This window comes from Anarhichas minor, unplaced genomic scaffold, assembly GCF_050575085.1.
Source record: "Anarhichas minor isolate MPS153535 unplaced genomic scaffold, ASM5057508v1 ptg000009l, whole genome shotgun sequence".
NCBI lineage: Eukaryota > Metazoa > Chordata > Actinopteri > Perciformes > Anarhichadidae > Anarhichas > Anarhichas minor.
In genome coordinates this window covers 5,487,274-5,510,398 of record NW_027466455.1, presented here as the reverse complement: position 1 = coordinate 5,510,398, position 23,125 = coordinate 5,487,274, and the positions used below count along the sequence as shown (strand labels likewise).

The following is a 23,125-nucleotide window of genomic DNA, read 5'->3' as shown; positions in this document are numbered from 1 at the left end:
TTCCCCCACAGGTAAACACGTTAGCCGTAGTTTGTGCCGTTAGCCCTGTTAGAACCGTTAGCTATGAGTGGAACGGACAAATTCAATACCTACACTATGGTGTACAACTACATGGAGGCTCCGAAGTCCCAACCAAGATGCCAAACTTTATTACTCCTTTCAATCTTGACAAAGGCAGCGCAGACCAGATCCATTCCTTCCGTTCTTACCTTTCACAATAAAAGCCCTAGATGTATACACTGCGTAACTGTTTACCAGAGGGAACTGAAATTTACTCGGATCATTTTGCTAAAATGAAACAGTATAAAATAGCTCACAGTAGCGAAGGCTGAACAACAGTTCCCTTCAGACAGACTGCCAGACGCAGCTCTGGTTCAATAGGATCCTGGTAGTTGGTCCTCTGCCTGCGTGGATCTATTGGAACCCTTTATTGAAAAAGTGCTGCAGCTGTCGCAAATTTGCATTGCTGCCAGTATAGATAGTTTTGATGCGGAAAATTCGCAGGTGAGTATTCTGCATTTTGTTGTTGTTTGTTCGTCGTGCCCCTGGTATGTAAAGGCTCAGTCTTAAGACCGATTCTTCTGCCACTCACCTTCTGAAAGAAAGCCATTTGATCATAAGTTCTGGATCTGAAAACAGTGCTCCTTGCTATATTTTTTGGCCTATCATACTACATCAGGTTGAGTTAAGTACAGTTCATTTTATCAAGATATCACAGCTTTAAATCAGCTCTACTAAACAGTTGAGAAGACTATTCTTGGTTAAAGAGATATGTTTTCCCATAAGACAAATCATATAATACATTTGCTAACTACAAAGAATAGTTGTTATCAATGAAAATCTTTGCTTGATTGCTTCTGTGTTTCATGTGCCTTGTTTCCTCTCTCCAGTGGTAAACAAATCCAAGATGCTGTCAGCTGGTGTAGCAGACGTGGTGTTGAGGTTTTTGCAATCAGAGATGCCTCCAGTCCAGTTTAAACTCCTGGGGACGTTACGCATGCTCATCGATACACAAGGTAGAGATTTGATCACTTCTATCTTTTTCCCTGTGAAAGATGTTTAAAGCAAATCATGAGTTGTTCTCCGTCAGCTCTGTTTAAGCTGTGCTGTGATAATCAAAAGATTCTTTTCAGCCTCAATTCTGATTCATGAAGACTCACAAATATGCTGACTGCTGCTCAAGCCTTGACACTGGACAGATGGTTTCTTATGACGAAAGTCTTCATAATCAGAAGTAGTTCAGTCAACAAATCCAAACCTCCAACTTCCATTTGAGCTTTTTCCAAAAAGGCTGAACCAAATGAAATGCAGTTGGGTATATTTGGGTACAAATGATCAGAAACCCCCGATTAATGACAGTAATCTGTGTGTGTGTGTCGTTTCAGCTGAAGCTGCAGACCAGCTGGGAACCAATGGGAAGCTAGTGGAGAGGCTAGTGGAGTGGTGCGAAGCCAAAGATCACGCAGGGGTGATGGGCGAGTCCAACAGGCTGCTGTCGGCCCTCATCCGACACAGCAAGTCCAAGGTCCGACACAGAATACCGTCTTTAGGAACCGTTATTATTCCTCTTCCTTCTACTGTAGATTCAATTCAATTCATTGTTTGGCTAAAATACAGACCTAGTTATTTTTAGTCATTTAAATGTGCTCAAGAATTCACACAAAACATCCAATAAAAATGCATAATTTCAAAGACCAATCAAGACACATCATCAGGTAGACAAATGTGTTTTGTCACCGTTAGCTGGCTAACGTTTCCTCGGATGCAGTGACACAAAGTGGATCGTTTTTTAAAACGACAAAGTGCCCCAGTAAAAGCTCCAAAGAGTGTGGTGAGGAAATATGACCCTGAAAACATTGAATATGGATTCATAATGTCAGGCAGTGATGGTGAAGGGAAGCAGAATATATATTTTGGTCATTATAGCTAACGGCAGCACAACACATATTTAAAACCCATTTTGTTTTTCTCCAAAGAGAGATCAGCTACACATTCAGAAAAAAGAAGATTCATTTATAGAAGGATTCATTTTAAGACGATTCAAATTGTGCCGGACATTATGACCAATCCAAAGGGGTGGGCAAGCATAGGATGCCGTTTATGATTTATCAGAATCAGATCAACTTATATCATTTATAATACACCCTTTACACCTCTATCATTTAAGAGATTATCAGTCCGTTTTCTGCCAAATTCACTCTCGGGGAAAAAATAGATCAGAAGGATGGCGAGCCGGCCACAGAACTCCACGACACCAGGCGTGCGTGCGTGCGTGCGTTGCTTCGGAGCAAATGAAAGAGCAGGCAAAAAGAAAATGAGTATTGTAGACGTTTCACTTCAGGATGGCGGCGTCATCTGATCGACCTTTACAGAGACAAACGATCAAACTACTTCGAACAAATAGCCGATAATAATTGTAACCCCTGTACCATGTTAACTATCACCAGATACTGCCGTCACACAGCTCTATGTAACAGCAGCACAAATAAAGAGGAGTCGTCTCTAAAATCAGTGTGCTAACATTAGCAGTCATAAGCTACAGTAGCAGCCAAACCTCGAAGTGCATCCACTTGAGAAACTGTTGATGTTTATTGCTTATGAATTCAAATGTTTTTGCGGAGGAGTTTTGTGTTATTTCACCCAAAAGTTACAAAGTCTGGCTTTAACAAATGATGGTGTCACAACATCCTGAGTTGTTATTCATTCTGAAAGTACTTCACAGTGATTTTCTTTTTTTTCAGGAAGTCGTCAGGACTGTCATCCAGGGAGGAGGAGTCAAGCACTTAGTTACCATGGCAACTAGTGAGCATATGATTATGCAGAACGAAGCACTGGTGGCTTTGGGTCTCATAGCAGCGCTGGATTTGGGTAAGAGTGAGAATGAATCATTTGTGTTTACAGTTACACACGTCAGCAACTCTTTGTCTTATCTCTGCAGGCTTAGCAAAGCCCCTCAGTGACACTCTTTTCTTTCTGCTTCTCAGTTGCAGCTGAGAAGGACTTTGTCGGAGACAACTTGGTGTCGGTGCTTCACAAGCTGCTGTCAGATGAGAGGAGCGCACCGGAGATCAAGTACAACTCTATGATCCTCATCTGTGCAGTCATGGGCTCAGGTGAGCCTCTAAATGCTTTCAACAAATGCAAATCCTTTTTATTGAAATGAAACCCTAAGTTTAATACATAATAACAAATCTGACTTGTAAAAGGTGCATATTTAGACATTATTTCCATGCTGTTCTTTTTTCAAATGTAACATTGATGATGCTGCTGGTAATAGCTACCTCTTTGAAACTAGAATGCAAATGCAAAGCTTGAATTAATGAATTCTCAAATAGTGATTAGAGAGATAGGCTTCTATTAGAGACCGACATTCAGTCCTAGTTTTCCTGCTGAAGAAGTAGATTTGATCATATTTTTCATTTGCTGTAAATACAAACGGGTCACTCTCTATATGACAAATGTTCTTGATGCATCGTGAAGAATGTGCTTTGTCCACCAGTACAGCAAGTCATGAGCTCCTTTATTTTTCAACAAATAGTAATTCATTTACTAATACATTCACTAATTCTGTCAACAAGTAAATTCAATTCAACCCTTTCAACAAGCTCTCCAGTGGTTTGAAGGGCAGAATATCTTTCTCTTAGGTTGGCTTTAAATGTGAGTCTTTCATTGACAGCATAGCTCAAAGCAGAAGATTGCAAAGTATGAGCCTGAAGCTGACTCACTGTTATTCAACTGGATGGAATCTGAACCAGTTCTTTGAGGGTTCATTCTCCTCTCTAACCTTAGCTGATCATATGTTAGTGAGACGTCTTGCTGTCAATGCAAACACGTTCTCCATTATGTTTATTTGTTGTCTTGATAAACATAGTACATGATATATATGTATAGATACTTCTTACTAAAATATGCTCTCTCTCTCTCTCTCTCTCTCTCTCTCTCTCTCTCTCTCTCTCTCTCTCTCTCTCTCTCTCTCTCTCTCTCTCTCTCTCTCTCTCTCTCTCTCTCTCTCTCTCTCTCTCTCTCTCTCTCTCTCTCTCTCTCTCTCTCTCTCTCTCTCTCTCTCTCTCTCTCTCTCTCTCTCTCTCTCTCTCTCTCTCTCTCTCTCTCTCTCTCTCTCTCTCTCTCTCTCAAAAAAATGTTCCATTCAGAAAAACACTTATTTAGTAATATCCATATGAAGTATGCTGTTCACATGATCTTGTCATATTGTGTATAACAGCGTAATGTAAGTGGGCATGTATACGTAGTCACTGATATTGGCTTAACAACACTGATGAAATGGCGATCTTGATACTTTTGGAAATATTGGTGGCTTTAACTCAGAGCAGCAGATCAGTGTGTATGACATCACATTGTACTTTAATACCCCCCCTTCTCCTCTCTCTTTAGAGCCCCTCCACAAAGAGGTCCAGAGCCTGGCATTCATCGACGTGGTGTCCAAGCTGAGGGCCCACGAAAACAAAACGGTCTCCCACCAGGCGTCCCTCACAGAGCAGCGATTAACTGCCCAGAGCTAAATGACTGTCCGACCCACACCCATCCACCCAAAACGCCTGCCTGACCACCCAATCACCCAGTGACACCTCATGACTGCTCTCCCCTCTGTGCCCCATCGTCACGTGCCAAGGTACCATTTCGCGTTAACTGCCAGCCAAGACCTGGTCATGTCTCTGCCCTGCCCACCTCCACCAGGGTTAGACTGATGTGGATTTATTATACAAATCATGAAATCTGAGCATTTTCTAATGTCATTTTATTTTGAATTACAACAATTCACCGAGAATGAAATCGTCAGGAGGGTGGAAACGCCTCTGAAACCGTTTTTAGACTTGTGTGGGACACCAACACTCTCCCTTGAAAGCCATAATAATGAGATTTATTTAGGTGGGTTAGCAGGTCCTTAACAAAGCCACGCCCCTTAAACGCTCAATGGACACCGTAGACTTCCTGGTCTACCTGCATCGGTCCAACCCTGGTCCCCTCCTCTACTTGTGCATGCATCTTCTGCTACAAGTAGCTCCACAAACAGCCTAACGCAATAGATAAGAGACGACACTCTTTTACGACCATAGCTGTGAGACCATCCACCGGTAACCCACCAGTGAAAAAATGTGCACAAAAGAACAAAAAAAAAAAAGACTTCCTGTTGTGATTTTTCCTTCATTTTTAAGAAAAGCAGCCATCCATGATGTGCCCAGTTGTGTCCCATGTAGCTCAAGTATAAATTGACTAGAAACTGTGCATGTTTTAGTCCTGTTTAAGGTGTGACAGTGTTCATTTGACCTCTCTACCGCTCGCATAGTCCCAAAGTCCAGCCTGCCCTCCTCCACTGACACCTCCAGTCTTGTACACTTTTGTTTGCACTTGTTGTTTACGACTCGGATCGAGAGATTTTATCAGATTTTTAATTCCACAGTTGTCCGAACACATTCCCTCTGCTCCAGCAGCTGTACAGTGAACTCCGCCCCTTCCCTGAACGAGGATCCTGTAAGAACCAGGTGAAGCAAACGTAGTGGAGCACAGAGCTGTAGTCAAGTCTACCTTCAGTCTGCTCCAGGTCAGCTCCAAGACCGAGGGTACAGTCACGGTGAAGTCCAGACCACAATAGGGAATTGGAAATAGAATTCAATGAGTAACAAGTTGAACTATCAACAGGGGGCTCTGATCCAAAGCCGTCATAATGCGTATCAGTCCAAAGTTCAAACAGAACTTTTCATTTCAAAAAGATGTTGTAAATACATACACAGCAACCTATAAGGTGAGACTGTCAGGTAGGTGCAAAGTAACAAAACATGCAATTGAGTGAAAAAGAAAGGTCTCTTCCATTAACATCAATACAAACAGTGTGGAATCAAAGATGTCTTTGATTCCACATGGATGCTTTTGACTTGAATTAATTAAACCTTGTTTTTCTTACTTTGCGCATACATGGCAGTTTTTCCCCATCCTTTATGTCGTTAAGCAGATTGCCTCTCCAACATCTCTCCATTAGTTGCCGATCACTTTGGCACCTTGCGTACCCAGATCTCTACAGATGAACGTCTTGTTTGCAGCACTGTGGACAAACTCAGAAAATATCAATAGAAGATCAATTTGAAATGATATTTTGGATGGGCATGAAATGGTGGAGTAATCTATGAAGAGCAGCCAAGAACAAGTCAGAGCAGACATGAGACTAAGAATTCAGAAAGTAGACTAGAGCACTACAGCCTGTGAGATACAGTTATAACGCACCATAGAGCCCCAAGAGATGATCACAAACTTGCTGTAATTCTTCCGTATGAAATAAAGTGTGTGTGTTGTGGAGCAGTGTGAATGCTGCCTCTGAATGGTCACTGTATTTAACCACAGGCCTCTCTCTCTATGTACCACAGTTGCTTTCTGCTAACACGTCAGCATGTTCACATACCACCCCGTCTCCTGGTCTGGGCCCATGCTTTTTCTTTTCTCTTTTTTAAAGGTATGAATGGTTATTTATCAGATGTGTGCTCTTTCTAAAGACACATGCCTGTGGAGATGTATCCATAGTAACTGCGTGAAATCCTATAAACTTAAGTGTTTGTTGTAAATGTCATGAGTTGTACATTTGGAGGATTGTAACTCAGCAGATAATTAAAAGATGATAGCTGGTGATGGCTGACGTCTTCAATCCCTACTGTAGCTCGGCCACGTGTCTGAAATGAAATGTTCTTATAAACATCAGGTTTAAACTTAGAAGCAGTGACACATGGAATGAAATCCCAGCTGATATCTAGCAGCAAACTCTGCTTTCCCCTCTCGTCTGTACGCTGATGAATCAGTCGTACAGTTGGGGGTGTGCACGGTGTCTTTTCATCCGACACATCGTCAGGCTACCTCGGGACAATGTGCATCCGCTCACATCTTTCCATTGACTTTGTATGACTGCGCTGCCTCTAAAATTAGCTTTGCCTTCTATGTGTATTTATGTTTATGACGGTCTATAAGTACCATTGTAGGGTAAAAACAATTTGAAACAAAACTTTAAGTCACAAGTTGCCAACAAGCAGCCGAGTGTCTTTGCTTCACTTGCGGTGTATTTAGCAGTAGCTGCTTGTGAGGGCTGTGCAGCGCTGCACACGGCTTCTCTTCACATGATGGTGATGATTCACATGAAGTCCTCTATTGGTACCACTTTCAGGGTACTGGTGTTTGTACTGGCTTGGTAGTTTTTTTAACAATACCTCGCCCTAGTGATATCTCAGGAACGTCTGGGAGGAGTTTCTTCTAAACTCGACACAAAGGATGAACTGATTAGAATCTGGTGGTCAAAGTGACATCACAAATCCTGTTTTGCACCATAACTCAAGCATTCGTATGATAATTATGACAATTTAACACAAATGTCTGACAGAAGAAAATGCTGACGTGGTGGACAGACGTGTCTGTTTGGCAGAAGCTGAAACCACGAGGCGGTACTTCTAGTTGTTTCTTTGTATCTACAATGGCACTAATGCGCACATGGAGTGTAGACAGAATGTGGTCTCACTTTGTCCGTGCGTTTTTCATGACTGCAGTGCACGTTCATTCCCCCAGATGACCAGTATTCACACGGTACAAACGTTAGCTGCAGGTTATATATCAAATAAACGGTGACAGTCGTACTTGCACATGGTTTAAACATCAATCAGTCCAGTTGTTCAGACGAGTTTCTATCAGCAGCGACGGGAACACTGACAGACGATGTGTGGGAAGTGATGCACAAACAAACCAGCAGCTCTTGGTGCCATAAATCTGAGTGAAGAAACACCACTTTAAAGACTCAAGTATGCAATTGTTTTCAGTCACTTTAATTCATTTTAATTGATATTAAAACCAGTCCAATTTCAACAGGACATGAGACGAGGACATTAGAGGAGGTAGTTACATGACAGTGTTTGTGGGATTCCATGTGATCATCTAATCTGTAGAAGTGGTGCAGCTGGTGACGAGTGAGGCCTGAACAGGACCGTAGGACGCCTCACCGCAGCAAATCAGCTTCAGTAGTAACCAATGTTTTCAATGTTCAATAGCACAACTACCAGGGAAGTTACGATCAGATGTACAATACATTTTCAGTATGAAAAGCACTACTGATCCCTTGTTGCTTAACACTTCCACATTTTCAGTGTACGAGCTCCACAATATCAATCTGAACATACTTTACTGGAAAAATACTGCAAATACTTTGCAAAACAAGTGATGCATGCTTTGAGCAAATCGCTTCAAACCATCGAAAGGAACGCAGAGGAAAATCAACATCCTAACACTTTCCATTTCATAATTCTGTTTTCAATTTTGTTCATTCAACATTGTGTTTACTGATCAGATGTGCGTCACAATACAGGCAGTGAAAGACGACCACTGGAGACACGTGCCAGGTTTGTTTTCATTCGAGTAAGGGCAGAAATGTTTAAGACAATACTGAACATGTTCTCCTCCTGAAGAAGTCAAGACAAAGGACTTGATCCTCGTGTTGGAACCAGGTGAGTGAAACACAACCTCCGTATCATGGTTCTAACCAACATATGAAATGAAATGACAGGTGGGTTACAGCTACACACGTGGATCAGAGCTTCAACATGATCCAGATTATTTAAAATCTTCAAAATGTTTAAAAAGGTGTGAAATAAAGGGTTAACTTAAACTCGCAGGACTGTCAGAAGATCTGCTCCAGTTTTACAGACTTCATATTGGACATAATGTGACAGTAGGACCGGGCTGCCTGGGCTAGTGCTAGCTTTGCTACAGATGCTGAAACTTGACTTTTTCAATTCCTTACTTTGAGAAATATAAATATATTTTCAACAAATTTTTCATTGAAAAGATTAGTTAAGATTTTTCAAACCCCTCTTAACACCAACATAATTCTTCCTGTCTGTTAGCCAATCAGCATGCGTATCTTTCTTTGGGGTGTTTTCAGATGCTGGAACCAGACAAAGAGCTACTTGATTTGGGCGAACACCGACCGTTAAAGGCCCAGTGTGTTGGATTTAGTGACATCTAGTGGTGAAGTTGCAGATTGCATCCAATGAAATAACCCTCCCATCATCCTGTGTAGTAGAACTACGGTGGCCTTCAGGTAACATGAAAAGGTGAAAGGCTCTCTAGAGCCAGTATTTAGTTTGTCCTTTCAGGGCTACTGTAGAAACATGGTGGTGCAGCGTGGTGGACTCTGAAGACTGCTGCCTTTGTAGATATAAAGGACTCATTCTAGGCTAATGAAAACACAGCCGTTCTTAGTTTCACGTGATTATACACTAATGAAAACATAGTTATTAATACTGTATTCCATTTCTGGAAATAAATCCTAAATCCTAAATCAAAGTGAGGAACACTTTAGTTCCTCACATTAGCTTCAGCTTTGAACTCTGGAAAGCATTTTTTACTCTCAGCGAGGACTGTGGATCTGCGCGCCGAATGGCTACGTTCACCATACAGACGGCATGTCTTAAATGTATTGTATTGACTTAGACGTCAAAATATCCATTTACAAAAAAAGTTTGCATTTTAAATGTTTTCTCAACGTAAGCTGCTTTACAACAACTTTACCAGAATTGGAAAAGAAAAGGAGTCGGAGTTCAGAGATGAAGTCTTTGACTAGATTGTTGAAATTGTGAGATACATCTTGTGATGGAGTGTATGGAATCTGCTGTAACACACAAAAATCCTAATCCTTATCCGTATTATGTGAGAGAAGAAAGAAAAAAAAAAAAAAAAAAAGCGACATCCTGTTTTCAGTTTGTTTACTCGGCCCGCCAGAGCGTGAGCGGTGGAAAGGTTTACAAAGCCAGCACTCAACTTTAAAATGAGCCGATCGGCGGTTTCTGGAACACAACTATGTCACGGTCCTACATGATGGGTTTAGCAGTGGAGCGTCGGTTCCACAGTGAAAAATACCGATCTATTATCAAAAGATGTATCAAAACCCCAACTCTCTACGCGTCACTATCAAAACCCAGCGACCTGCATGTAGTGCATGTTTAACCCTCGTCTCCAACAACTCACACAGTGTTATATACAGATCGGTTCACGTGGTAGTGCCTTGGAAAAAAAGGTGCTGGTTCGGTGAAGAAAAACGGTGCAGGAGATCGGCGAGGTCCTCTGAATGCTCCCCCGGCGATGTGTTCAAAGACCCCGAGCTGACAACACAAAATCCAATCAACATTATTTAACATTTTTATGTGATTGTGTATTTTACGTATACAGCCAAATTCTATTTCAGCAAAAAAAAAAGGATTACCTGTTTGAGTTGAAATGCTGCGTCAGCATCAGGTAAAGAAACTGGAAAAGAGCAGATGTAAAGTGAATTCATCAGAAAGCCGGCAGAATCATTTGCTTATGAACAACAAGCCAACAACAGAAAGCAGAAAAGTGCCGGGTTGGGATCAGCAGTCTGAACCAGAAGGCTGCAGAGAGAAGACACTTTGAGGCAGAGAAGAGACAAATGGAAGAACGTCACACAGGAAGAGAAGGCCACGAAGAAAGACAGGACTGTTGTCAAAGTCACATGACTCCAAGGCTTATTGATGCAAACTCCATAGCTCAGTAGGAACATGAATTTGGTATTTTGCAGTTCTGGCAATTCTGAAATATTTCTATCGGCTGCCACCGCAAAGATGACCCCCGTCTCAAAGAACCACATTCACAATAACGGATAATATGAATATGCCTTAATCCTACAGAGTCGTATTAGTGCCTAAACTCTGAGCGTAACCATGTTTAGAAGTGATCAAAAAGGTCTTTTTCAGAAAATGTTAACATCTGAACCTACAACATGGTGGGATTTCTACTACTGCTGCTCCACATGTAGAATGTAGATCATGTTGGCTATGGGGGGGGGGGGGGGGGGGAGAAGAGACTTTCATGTCAAAACTTGGATCTTGTGCAGAAACCGAAACAAGATTACAACTGACGCTCATATTTTATGTGGACAAAGTATGGATTTTTGTACAAAGCAAGACGGTGACTAGTGTGAATATGATACAAATGTATTGAACAAAATCGATTTATGGATCTTGTGTGAATGAGACGATAGGGGCTCTGTACTTTCCAGGCCTGTGTGCAAACCTTGCATCAAGCTTTCTTGATTCTGAAAAATACTGGTATGTTTGAGTTAAGCAATGACGATGCCAATTTACTTCAAACTCAAAGATCCAGAATCTGTTCATAGTATGTGAACAACATGGGCCTTTTGTGAAACAAATGGGTGCAAATCGAGGGAGGGGAGCCTCAGAAAAGCTGCTGTCTGTATGAGGACACGTGAGATTCTGAACTGAAGTATTAAAGATCATTTTCTCACCAGCTCGCCCGCACAGCTTCGATGTCACTCACTAGGTTTTGGGCCAAACAAATACCAAAAATCTGTGGATGAAAGACAAACAAAGGGTAACATGGACTGATGCTGTCTGTCATCATGACGGGTGAACATGTGAAGGGAACTGACCTGCAGTAGTGCAACTCCAATAAAGATCCCGGCCACCAGGGTGAGGTTGTCCTGCAGCCACTTCTCAAACTGCGGCACGCAGCCCTTCACGTTGATGTAGTCCTTCTGCTCCGAGTCCTGATCAACACAACCGCCTGTCATCAGCTTCACATTTCACCTCCGCAGGTTTAAAAAAACTAAAAACATCTGCCATTTGAAATGTCTAAATGAAAAAAAGGTTCCATGGAAAGATATCAGCTTCATTAGTGTAGGCCGTCCGGTACAGAGATGGATCACCATGTGTTCTTGTTGAGCAGAGACTGGAGGCCTGCTTTGGTGTTCCGGACACAAAGACCTCAAATACATTTTTATGTTCGGCATCTTTTCATCTGCCTTTGAATTATCAGACTGTTACTCTTCCTGGGAGAAAGATCTTCGGAGATAATAGTTCTAAAATGAATATGTAATTAAATGTATCATATCTGTCATAGCAGAGCTTTTCCCACCCTTTCATTTTAAGGACACAAATTGGTAATTGTTATAAATCTTGGCCTCCAGAAGCGAGATTTAACGTAAGAAAAATGAGGCATGATGGCGATTTAACCTGTTCTCAAAATCACTGTTTGTGTTATAACTAGCACTAAATAACTACGGAATCAAGTAGGAGAGATGAAATATTACATTTTCCTAGTGAATATAAAATAGAAGGGCGGCTTCAAAATGAAAGAGTGAGAGTGAACGAGTCACTTACTGGTTTAGCTCGAATGTCGTATCCACACTGAGTGTTGATTACATCCTCCTGGAGACAGGAAACAAGGCGTTAAACTGTCTCAATGATGTTCAGCAGCAAATGACAAATGTATAAAAAAAGATGCGATGGGGTTAAAATGTCAATGAGCCAGGCTTTATGTGCTCGTACCGCCGGGTCCTTGGTGCAGCAAGAGAAGGGAACGCCACACTTTTCTCGACTGGGATTCCCGTCAGTGCAGTTAAAATAGATGTTCAGGTTCCAGTCGTCTGCTCCGAACGCACCGCAGCAATCCCACTGAAGTCACACCGAGACACAAGAAGGGTTAAAAGGTTCCTGTTGTTGGAGTTCCACATTTCCTCCATATGTAGATGGGGAAGATTCAAATTTCAGACCCATCACCAGCGGACATTTACTTTGCTTAAGTACACTCAGAACAGTGACTTTTCAAGGTCAAAGCCTCCACAGAGCAGCTTTACATCAGTGAAAGCATCCTGCAGTGAATCCTCATGTTATGTCCGTATTAACAACGTAATATTAAGCTGTGCAGTTGAGACCTTTAGTGTAGTATCACCGCTTGTTAGCGTGGTGAAGAAAGTACTCAAGTACGTCACTTAAAGTACCCGTACAACAGTGTGGACAAGATAAAGTCCTGATATCAAGATTGTACTTGAGTTTAAGTAAAAGTATTATTAGCAAAATATACTTCAAGTACTAAAAGTAATGCAGAATAATATACATCACATGATTGGATTGTAATTATTGATGCATTCATGTGTTCATTGCTTGAATGTTTCAGTAGATGGAGCTCATTTGAATTACTTTACATATTGATGGGTACTTTAATATACAATTATACATCAGGGTGTATTTGTTGATTATATTTTGTATTAATAAATGTAATCTGCTAAGTAACTGTCAGAAAAATGTTGAGCAGCAAAAAGTACAATATTTGCCTCAACTACAGTACAAGTACCTCACATTTGTATTTAAAGGTATATTATGCAGGACTTTCTGGGACAGCAATGTGTAGACTCATTCAAAACGCGGCACCTTCCCGCACGCTTGTTGTGGTGCAGAGCCGCGTATATTTGTGCTTTTGAATGTAACCGCCTCTTTTCATTCACTCGCTATCTCGCTCGTCCACCACCGCACTGACTGTATATAAGAAGGGGACGTAGTCGATGTGATGTCACTCATTGGTTTGTGGACTGCTGGTTTGAAGCCTCGAGTTTCCAATTTTGCCGTCGCCATCTTGAATTACAGCCGTTGCCATGTTGTTTTTTCGCAACCAATGAACGGAGGTTATCATATTTGGAATGTGGAGGCGTGACGTAGAGACGCCGTATACGTCTCTGGTAGTGGAAGCGACCTGTCAATCACCATGTAGCCCCGCCCTAAAGCATCCCCTGCTTCATGGTCTATTGACTCTAAATGGACCATAATGTACTAAATGAACATCATGCTGTATTGAAGAAGACTTGAAACTTTTTGTTTACTGAGTTAATAAATCAAGAGAGAAGTAGTCATTTTCTCATAGACTTCTATACAATCAGAGGAGTCGCCCCCTGGTGGACACTAGAGAGAATGCAGCTTCAAGACACTTCAGCATCGGCTTCACTCGACAGAACCGAAGGTTGCTGCCTGATCCAACAGCACTGCTCTCTCTCTCTTGCTCGTTGAGCTGAGGAGGAGGGGCTAACTGTGAATGTTGTGTTTACAAACAGTAAGCGACACATTCCGGCATAGTGTACCTTTAAGCACAGTTCTTGAGTAAATGTACTGTTACATACATCAGTAAGCAACTGCTAACATTATTTCCAGGGTCATGATTGAACTGTAAATGCAAACGTACGTATTCCTGAGTGAAGTCGATGAGGTTCTGCAGATCGATGTCGTCGCGGTACGCCCGGATGTTATTGTTGATGAACAGGTTGAGCTGGTCTTTAATCCAGTCCTTAAAGACGAACGCCAGGACTCCCGTCGTCAGCTCCAAGAAAAAGATGATCCCCAGAAACACGGAGAACTACGACAGGAAGACAGACGGCGATACTGTGAGTTTACCCATCATACATCACGGTGCAAATTGGAAGGTCTTCATGTTCATGGAACATACAAACTTGAGTAGAAAGGTGTTTTCCCGCAGCGCTCCAATGCATCCCGCAAAGCCCAGAATAAACATGACCGCCCCGACCACCATGAAGAGCCAGACTGGGTCCAGCACCCCCAGGTCTGTGATGGACGAGATGTTGGACAGAACCCCCTGGAGGGGAGAGACACAGAGAGAACACAAAGTGTGAGCCAAACAGCTGTCTCTTTCAGGACCAAAATAGTTCGGATGAACTACACAAATGAAGACAATAACAGAGGGTTTACCTATTTATATTTACAGCTGGGAATATAAACTGATTCAGTGAAATGTGTCTTACTTATATCACCTGGGTTTCATCAGCAAATGCATAGTAAACTCAGTTTGATAGTTGAACCTGGTTTTAAACTATACAGAATTATTTCAAGGATAAAACTGCAAACATTGGGCCGGGATTTAAAGCTGTATTCTTGTTTTTTGCCCACTAGGGGGCAGCAGAAGAAGCTGCTAGAAGCTAACCAATGTTTGTTAGCTAACTGCTAACTTTGTCTGCTGCTGCTGCAGGTCGTAAAACCACAACGAGCTAAAAGAGGCTCAGCAGCTCAGTAAAGCAGAGAGGAACAGCAGAGTTGGTGATAATTAGTCATTTGATCCAACTATAAATCTATTATTAGTGGAGCTCCATGGTAGCTGAGTGGTTACAGCGATCCCATAGAACCACATCCACCTGGGTTCCATTCCAACCGTGGGACCTGTGTTATGTCATACCCCCCCATAAATAATCTTCATAATAAAAAAATGAATTAGTGCAGCTATTAATAGCAATAATATGAAAAAGAGAAATTATTATTATTCATCACACAGCAAAAAAGAAAAGTTGTCAGCATGTCGGAAGGTATTTTGAAGTGAAGGAATACTCCAGGGTAGTACTGGTGTGTCTGCTTACCTTCTCACTCCATGCCCACAGTCCGATCCCCACCAAGGCCATGCCCAGCAGCTGCAAAACACCACAGTCATGTCAGATCACTGCAGAGATGGGTTGATGCTCAGTGACACCATGTCCGTCACATTGTTATTCAGACACGGCCACTGTGAGCCTGCTTCATCTCTTACTGTCTTTATTTCTCTCTCAGGATGATGTCATAGCTCTATTGTTTGTTTCATAGTATGTTGACCCTCACATGAAGTCAGATGCTGATTCAGAACCAGTTCTTCCTCCACATTACATCATCACTCCTGAAACTTGCAGTCTTTATTATTGTTTAGCTTCCACTTCTGATATTATTACGAATGAATGGATTTTTCTTATTATTTATGTATCGTGGTCTTCCTCACTTTGTGTTGCATTGTGAATTCTTTAACTGCAGTCAGCGTTCCTAGAAGGAAAGGCATGTTTGCCACCCTGCACATTTCACATTTGTACACTTCAATAATTTGTAATTGATGAGCTTTCTATTAACTTTTAGCCACAACAGTAGATCAATGGATTGACAGAAAGTTAATTGGCAACTGTTTTGATAATTGATCAATCCTTTACGCCATTTCTTAAGCAAAGCGCCTCTTTTTCGGCAGTTCAAAGACCAAGACAAGCAGTTTGGTATTTTCCTGACCTTCTCTTTGCTCAGGAGGAGGTGGGAGGAGAGGAACAAAGTGGCAGCACAAAGAAAGCTGTTGCTCTGAGAATAGAGTCTGTTTCTGGAGCAGTGTCACTCTGCTGTCAGTCTGGTGATTTTGTCAACAAGAGCAAACCTAAAAAGGTAAAAGTGTAAATATGCATTCATCTCTAGATGCGTGTCTGTTGTGCACAGCTGCTTTACACCGAGTGAAAGGTTTCTCCTTCGCTTCATTAAATCCCTGCAGCCATCTGAAGGCAGCAGGACGGACTGCATGTTGATACAAGCTGCAGCCTCTGATTGGACAAGAGCGGCGTCAGAGCGCAGTGACATCACACACACTGCTCACTGAGTTCACCTTCATTGAATGAACACACACACACCACACAGGTCTGTTAGAAGAGGTCTTCTTCTGACTGGAGCTCAGTGTTACAGCCTCCTTTACCTAAAGCTACACAATCTGTGCTTCATCCTTTATTCTTGACATGTTTTATGGTGGTGGGTCACTTTTTAAGATATGATGTAACATTTACAACCTGAAATAAAGTAGAATTAGGACTGATGCACAGATCACCTAACTATCATCATAGATAGTTAGGTGAACTGTTTGAAAACACATCTGCACATCTGTGTGAGCTGCACAGTGATTGGCCCAGCTGTTTCAGAGCAAAGAGACCAGCGATGTGATTGGCTTAGAGTGTATTTGTTCATCATCTCACCCTCCAATCATTATTGACCTTCACCCAGCCCTTTAGTACTTTGTGAACGAAGCAGCAGGTGTGTTTGGAGTCGCCCACACAGAGACCCACCACGTTGTGCCTGTGAGATTAAAATAAGGCCCCAAATGGCAAAAATGTGACGGTTCCAGGTTTTCAAAAGCGAAAATTTGCAGCTTTTTTTGGTCTTCCATGATGGTAAATTTAATAATTTTGACGATTTGGATTATTGGTCGGGTAAAACGGGACATAAACTTGGGCTCTGGGATATTGTCATGGATGTTTTTCACAGTTTCCTGATGCTTTATTGACCATGCAATTAATTGGTCCATCGTGATATTAATCAGCAGATACATCAATAATGGAAATCATTGTTAGTTGCATTTTGCAAGTTTAAAAATTCAAATAATTAAAAATATGATTTAATTTGCAATTCATGAAGATTTGGACCATGTTTCAGCTGACCCCTCGCTCCCCTATTATTCATGCAAAATATATCAAATAAAATGGAAACGCATTGACATTAAAGCTGAAAAAACGAGTGGATTTATTGATTATAAGTTGGACAGACAGTTGATCTATCTCACGTCTGATTATGAATTCATTAATTAAGACATTTTCAAGTAAAACTATAAGGAATAGCGCTGAAGATTCACTGCTTCTCTCTTGATAGTAAAGTGACTTTGTGGGAGCTTGTGATAGTTCGTTCTCTGACATTTCATCAGTTTATTATTAGTATTCTTCACATGAACTGGTAGTTTACATGCAGATTATATTCACTGGAACATCTCATAGTGGCCTTTAAACCGGGACGTTCCCCACAGATTGTCTGGCGTCTCCCATATGTTTGACGTGAATGACATCACTTCTTGAGACACATGACGTCATGTCTACATAGTCATAGATCGAGCTGTCATTGTGGGTGTGATATGAATGATAAGCCTGCAGCCGGACACCGAGGCTGAGCTGTCATTAGTTCGCTACAAAAAGCCGATTAGCTGTGAGGCTGCAGCTGCTCCACCGGACCGACAGAACCACAATAAGGCGCGCGTGCATTGATCCGACTATTTATGAATATGAACGATGAGATGCGCTGGTGATCGGGGCCTTCCTCCCTACTGGCCGGTGGACACGATAATAACCGAACTGAACCAGAGAGAGGCGCAGACCAATAAAAGAATAAACCTTCTCACCCAGAACAGGATGTTGAATCCGAAAATGAAGTATTTGATGCAGCAGCTGACTTCGTTGCCTTTGTACTGATTCCCCGACATGTTTGAGCATCATCGGCGCGTCGTCTCTGCGTGAGGGAAAAAAACACGGCCTGCTTCACAGGCTTTGTGTGCGGGGTGGAACAGGTTCAGCGCTCCGGGGAGGCATTTCCACTTGGTCCGCTTCAAACGTTCTCACAGCCGGCTTCGGATCCGCATCGGGAGCATGTTGTAAGCGGGTTCAGGGCGCGTTCACACACGTAGTGTGTAAGACAGAAAGCGGACGTTAACGCGGTGAAACGCAGAATAAAAGAAGATCCGCTATTTTCTGGGCGAATTGCGCCTGGAGGAGGCGTACCGCTGCTGCGGGAGGTCGTCAATGATTGGCTGGAAAAAAACACTCGAGAGACTGATAATGTAACCAATCACGTTAGAGGACAGACATACCACTTCCGGTGTCCGGAATCATGCAGCCTGTTACTGATAGAAGAGATGCCGCTACTCAGTAATAATGACACAAATTACCAACCAGAATTTTTTCGACAATCAAACTTTGTTAGAAAAATCGGAATATTTTGAAATAAATGTTTTTGTTATTTTCACTTTAACTGCTCGAAAATGACTAATTATTCTTTAGTCTGCTTTTTTTTTGCCTAAAATAATCTAAATATGAATTAGCACTAAAACATATCTAATGCATCTAATTGTAGAATATAAACCTCTTAAAGTCGTTGTATGATAAATATTTATGAAATGAAATGATTATAAAATGTTAATAACATGACCGTGGGTCATTCCGTGTCAGATCAGATGGATTTTGTTTACCATTTATTTTTTGTTCAAATCTTATATATATGATATTTGAGACCAAAGTTCTGTAAAATGTTTTTGAGAATTGTATCGTTTTTGAGATCAATATCCTCAGAAAACTTCAGCAATGTGTGGTAAGGGTATAGACAAAACGGTGTACAGCACGCAAGCAGATATCTTTTTATTATTGGACCTTGTAAATGGAAAAAAAGTGCAAAATGGGTTTTAAAAAGGGCCCCGGGCAGTCCCCCGAAGTATATGGACGTTTCAATATTTCCTGCTAAAAATAAGGTATTTGATTGAAATTTCAGGGGATCTAAATAAAAAAAAATCTGATAGATTGCAAATATAACAAGCATGGGTTGCAATTAGTTTCCTTTTTGAAATTCCAAAATGGCCATTTGGACTCATTCTGACTACTCATGAAATCGTAATGAATCAAAAAACACAGGACATGATGTTTGTCTGTCCTTTGTGCCAAGGTGGTGAGCACTTCCAGGAAATTAACCTTGTTTTGAGTGGTTGACGATCTACAAGTGGAGGTTTTCCAGCTTGTGTGGGGTGTATCTTGGTTTGGTTTAGGTTGTAGAATTTTGGGACAGTTGGGCCCAGAACACATCATCAGTAATGTTCCCTTGTGTCATTGAGTGTTTCGGCCTTTCAACACTATACACCAGGGGTCACCAACCTTTTTTAAACTGAGAGCTACTTCAAGGGTCCGAGTAGTACGAAGGGCTACTTATTTGATACAAACTTCCTGAATAACAAAATTGCACAGATCACCTTTTATTAATAATAATATATGTGAAGAGACTGTTTGATCACATGTCAGTTAATTATTCCTCACAATAATTATTAAGAATGATTTCCACAACAATGGTGGTATAGCTACACATACATATTTAAACATGCAACTTTTATTTCTGTTAATCCGTTTCAACATTTGAAAGTCAGAGGTATCACATCTCTGATATTTTTGTATCATCACATGATTAAAGCCGGTTACATTTGCACATGGCGCCTGCTGGTGAATGATGCAGTGGTAATGTAGACATTTTGGGAATTCTGGGTCACCTTTGCATTGTGCAATGAAGCCTGCATGCCGGCCCGTCATCGCGGGAGCACCGTCTGTTATCACCGACACCAGCTTTTCCAACGGTACCTTTTTCTCCACGAAGAAACTAGTAACCAGTCTCGTCTATAGCCGAGCGGGGGATCCAACCCTCCGAGGCGCGCGAGCGTCTTCGGGCGCCCGCGTTCAAACCTCTAGTCTGGGCCTTTTCGGTCGGATTGCGTTGCCTCGCCTCTACCCCCGCCACCCCTGAGTTGTTGCCCCGCGGCCTGTTCCGAGGATTTACGGACCTGACGACGGGGTGCGCTCGCGGCGCGCGTCTGGCGCCAACGGGAAGCACCCGCCATTCGGAACCTGAAAACCTAGTGCGGTACGGCGGCCTCGTCCTGGCTGTCCGCCGTGCGCCTCCGGGTACCCAACTCTCTTATGACAAGAAATATTGTCATTTTAAAATCTACACTAATGCAAGCGTTTTTGATTAAAAAAGAACAGCAACTACAATTTTAGACGGAGCTCCATGGTGACTAGTGCTATTTTTAGAACATGTCTCGCGGGCGACTCACGTGGTCCCTGCGGGCTACCTCTGCATACACCCTCCCCAAGGGCCGTGCCCAACTGTCTCAAACTTGACAACATTGAGAATGGTAGACGCTTGAATGGTTAACAGGTGGGGATTCTCAAGTGGGTTATGCTGACCTATTTGGAGCCCAGCATGGGTCATTCCGCTTGATCCAAATCCACTGGCTGCTTCTTTCAGCCGCCTCTGAGACTGCCTTGATGGTCTGCCTCAGAGCCTGGCCGTGGCTTCCCAGCTCTTTCAGCAGTCTGATGGTCGAAGAAGCCACAAATCCTCTGCATCCCACTTCCACTGGACAGTTTTTTGTGTTCCAGCCACGCTGCTTTGCTTCTGCTGCAAGCTCTGCATAGCGTAGCTTCTTACGTTCATAGGCCTCTTCAAACGCGTTCTCCCATGGGACCGTGAGCTCTATGATGTACACAGTCTTCAGTGAAGGGGACCAGAGTACCAGGCTGGCCTGAGGTTGGTTAATTCAATAGTGCTAAAATAATATGGCAAGTGAGGTGGAGATCAATGTTGAATTACAAGTAACACATGAAAACAATGATCAGAAGGTGATTGATTGCACATTCACTCATTTGCAGAAAGGCGCTCAAAAGACTGCAATGTTTCTGCTAGTCTGAGTCTGGAGCTGGGATGGTGGCATATCACACATATCATCTCATGAATCTCATCTATATATCCAATGACATAATATAATCTTAATCTCTTAAAATCTGAAATTTCGAGAAATAAAAAAGGCAATATAATGTTGTGTTACAGTTACTCACTGTGTCCGCTGGAGGGCAGTGAGCTCCCATGATTGTCAAACAGACATCGCAAATCAAGTCAGACACAACAGCACTAAGACTTCCGGTGGAACATTTTAAAACTAAGATGAAGTTCTGGTGCAGTTTAGTTTTTTTCTTTTTTCTCAGAATAATGATCAGAATGTTATCGTTACTTGAAAAGGCCTAAAGGCCACATCCTAAAGGAAATGCTTAAAATGAAAAGCATTCATTTGTCCATTACAAGTAAAGCCCTAAAGAAAAAAGAGAAGAATTTATTTTAAATATATATATATATAAAAGAAGCAGACAATGGTTTATTTTTGTTTAGGCTTTGTTCATCTCAAAGTTACAACACTTTACTCATATCAGTATAATGTGTTCTCACCCCCTTTTCCAATTTTGTTATGAAACATCCAGCATATCAGAGGTGGGTTAGATATGTTTAATAAAAATGACGTGATCTGCACACTAAAAGTGCTCACAGTGTTAGATGTGGAGGGGATGTGACTGGTAAAGCACCAGTAAGGGTTCACTCAGGGAGCCTCTGTTCAGACAGTAAAGACTCCGTGTTAGGGCTTCATGAAGGACCAGACTCCCACTCTCATCTGTATAACGCAGCTGAAAGCCCACCACCTCCAGAGGCTTCACAGGCAGAACAGCTGACACATCAAACACATCATATCCAGATGAGGATCGCTGATCCAAGGTCAGCAGTCTCTCCTCCAGGGCAGGACTTTCTGCCAGAGCTCCCTGTGAAGCTGTGACACAGTGCAGGGCGACAGTCACACTAATGGGATTGGGGTGCAAGGTCTTCCTGTACATAACCAGCTCCGCACCTAGCATTGAGGGGTTCAGGCCGCTAACATTGAACCAGATCCATCCTGGAGGAGCTTGATGTGGACCTGGGTGATCCAAAGAATGAAAAGACAAGGGACTGATTAGTTAAGACTGCAGTACAAGGCTCAAAGGCTTAAAAGGATCATACAAATGTGTTTTTGCTCTTTAAAGGTTCTCTATATGACATTCAGAGGAATAATATAGCAGCAAAATACTACATGCAACGTAAAGACAGAATGTCAACAGCGTTCATAAAACCAAGGCGCGTTGCTAGAAACACGTCTCCAGCTAAATAATTTTTTCCAATAGCACACCTGCCATGTGCTCCTCTCTTGTGCCACGTGTTGCATTTTTCTAGCGGTTTTCTTTCAGTTTATATTACAGTTAAAATATTCTCAACATTTCAGTGCCAGGTCACATTGCTCCTCAATGTCACACTTGGTCCACACAGCCCATCAAATCAAGCAAGGAACGGGCTCTACTCAGGCGGCAACCTCCGATTCTGCCAAGTGAAGCCAATGCTGAAGTGTCTTAAATCTGCATTCTCTCTAGTGTCCACCAGGGGGCGACTCCTCTGGTTGTATAGAAGTCTATGAGAAAATGACTCTACTTCTCTCTTGATTTATTACCTCAGTAAACATTGTAAACATGAGTTTATGGTCTCAATCTCTAGTTTCAAGTCTTCTTCAATACAGCATGATGTTCATTTAGTACATTATGGTCCATTTAGAGTCAAACAGACCATAAAGCAGGGGATGCTTTAGGGCGGGGCTACACAGTGATTGACAGGTTGCTGCTGCTACCAGAGACATATCAGGCGTCACTATGTCAATCCTCTGCATTCCAAATATGGTTACACCGTTCATCGGTTGCAAAAAAGCAAAAGATGGTGACAGACGTATCCTAAGATGGCAATGGCGAAATCCCCGAAGCTCAAGGCTTCATAACGGCAGTCCACATACCAATGGGTGACGTCAGCATGACTACGTCCACTTCTTATATATAGTCTATAGTTCTAATACTTTACCACTTCCTTCCTGTTTTGACGCTGGTTGGGCTGGCTAGCTAGTTAGCTGTTGGGCTGTGAGCTAGCACCGTTAGCTGCCGGCTCATTACATTACATTACAGTCATTTAGCAGACGCTTTTATCCAAAGCGACTTACAATTCAGATTCTATCACATTCATACACCGTAGGCACAGCTACGGGAGCAATTTTGGGGTTGAGTGTCATGCTCATGGACACATCGACATGCGAC

At 42.2% G+C, this 23,125-nt stretch overlaps 2 protein-coding genes across 10 annotated transcripts in view; one reads left to right on the top strand and one right to left on the bottom strand.

Annotated features, from left to right (window-relative positions):
* Positions 1-18,410, top strand: part of rap1gds1 (RAP1, GTP-GDP dissociation stimulator 1) — a 40,954-nt gene extending 22,544 nt beyond the window's left edge. For 3 of the 8 annotated variants that reach the window (XM_076087206.1, XM_076087205.1, XM_076087207.1), the window contains 5 exons: positions 891-1,016; positions 1,386-1,525; positions 2,742-2,868; positions 2,985-3,113; positions 4,393-6,636. In XM_076087206.1, coding sequence (XP_075943321.1) covers positions 891-1,016; positions 1,386-1,525; positions 2,742-2,868; positions 2,985-3,113; positions 4,393-4,520 — 650 coding nt within the window. In that variant the 3' untranslated portion in view covers positions 4,521-6,636. Of the gene's footprint in view, positions 1-890; positions 1,017-1,385; positions 1,526-2,741; positions 2,869-2,984; positions 3,114-4,392; positions 6,637-7,683; positions 14,228-14,319 lie in introns of those variants that run through there. The other 5 variants (XR_012952999.1, XR_012952998.1, XR_012953000.1 and 2 more) reach the window with 5 other exon arrangements.
* On the bottom strand, positions 7,791-18,174 carry tspan5a (tetraspanin 5a). Of its 2 annotated transcripts, XM_076087208.1 has the most exons (10): positions 17,785-18,174; positions 15,209-15,259; positions 14,290-14,436; positions 14,029-14,199; positions 12,345-12,470; positions 12,177-12,224; positions 11,447-11,563; positions 11,303-11,364; positions 10,244-10,284; positions 7,791-10,142 (listed from the first exon to the last, which is right to left on the bottom strand). In XM_076087208.1, the coding sequence occupies exons 1-9, from the start codon at positions 17,863-17,865 to the stop codon at positions 10,272-10,274; spliced, it is 816 nt and encodes a 271-aa protein (XP_075943323.1). In that variant the 5' UTR covers positions 17,866-18,174; the 3' UTR covers positions 7,791-10,142; positions 10,244-10,271. The 2 variants fall into 2 exon arrangements, 1 of the variants encoding a protein (XP_075943323.1); XR_012953001.1 differs by having other exon boundaries at positions 11,303-11,563; positions 15,873-18,174.
* Positions 18,411-23,125: the final 4,715 nt, after the last annotated feature.

Excerpts from the sequence above, each read along its gene's own strand:
- tspan5a (XM_076087208.1), bottom strand. The coding sequence starts at position 17,865 with ATGTCGGGGAATCAGTACAAAGGCAACGAAGTCAGCTGCTGCATCAAA. Across the intron at positions 14,437-15,208 it reads TGTGGGCATGGAGTGAGAAG|GGGGTTCTGTCCAACATCTC; the intron begins GTAAGCAGACAC and ends TCTCCCCTCCAG. Across the intron at positions 12,471-14,028 it reads TCGACTTCACTCAGGAATAC|TGGGATTGCTGCGGTGCGTT; the intron begins GTACGTTTGCAT and ends GTGTGACTTCAG.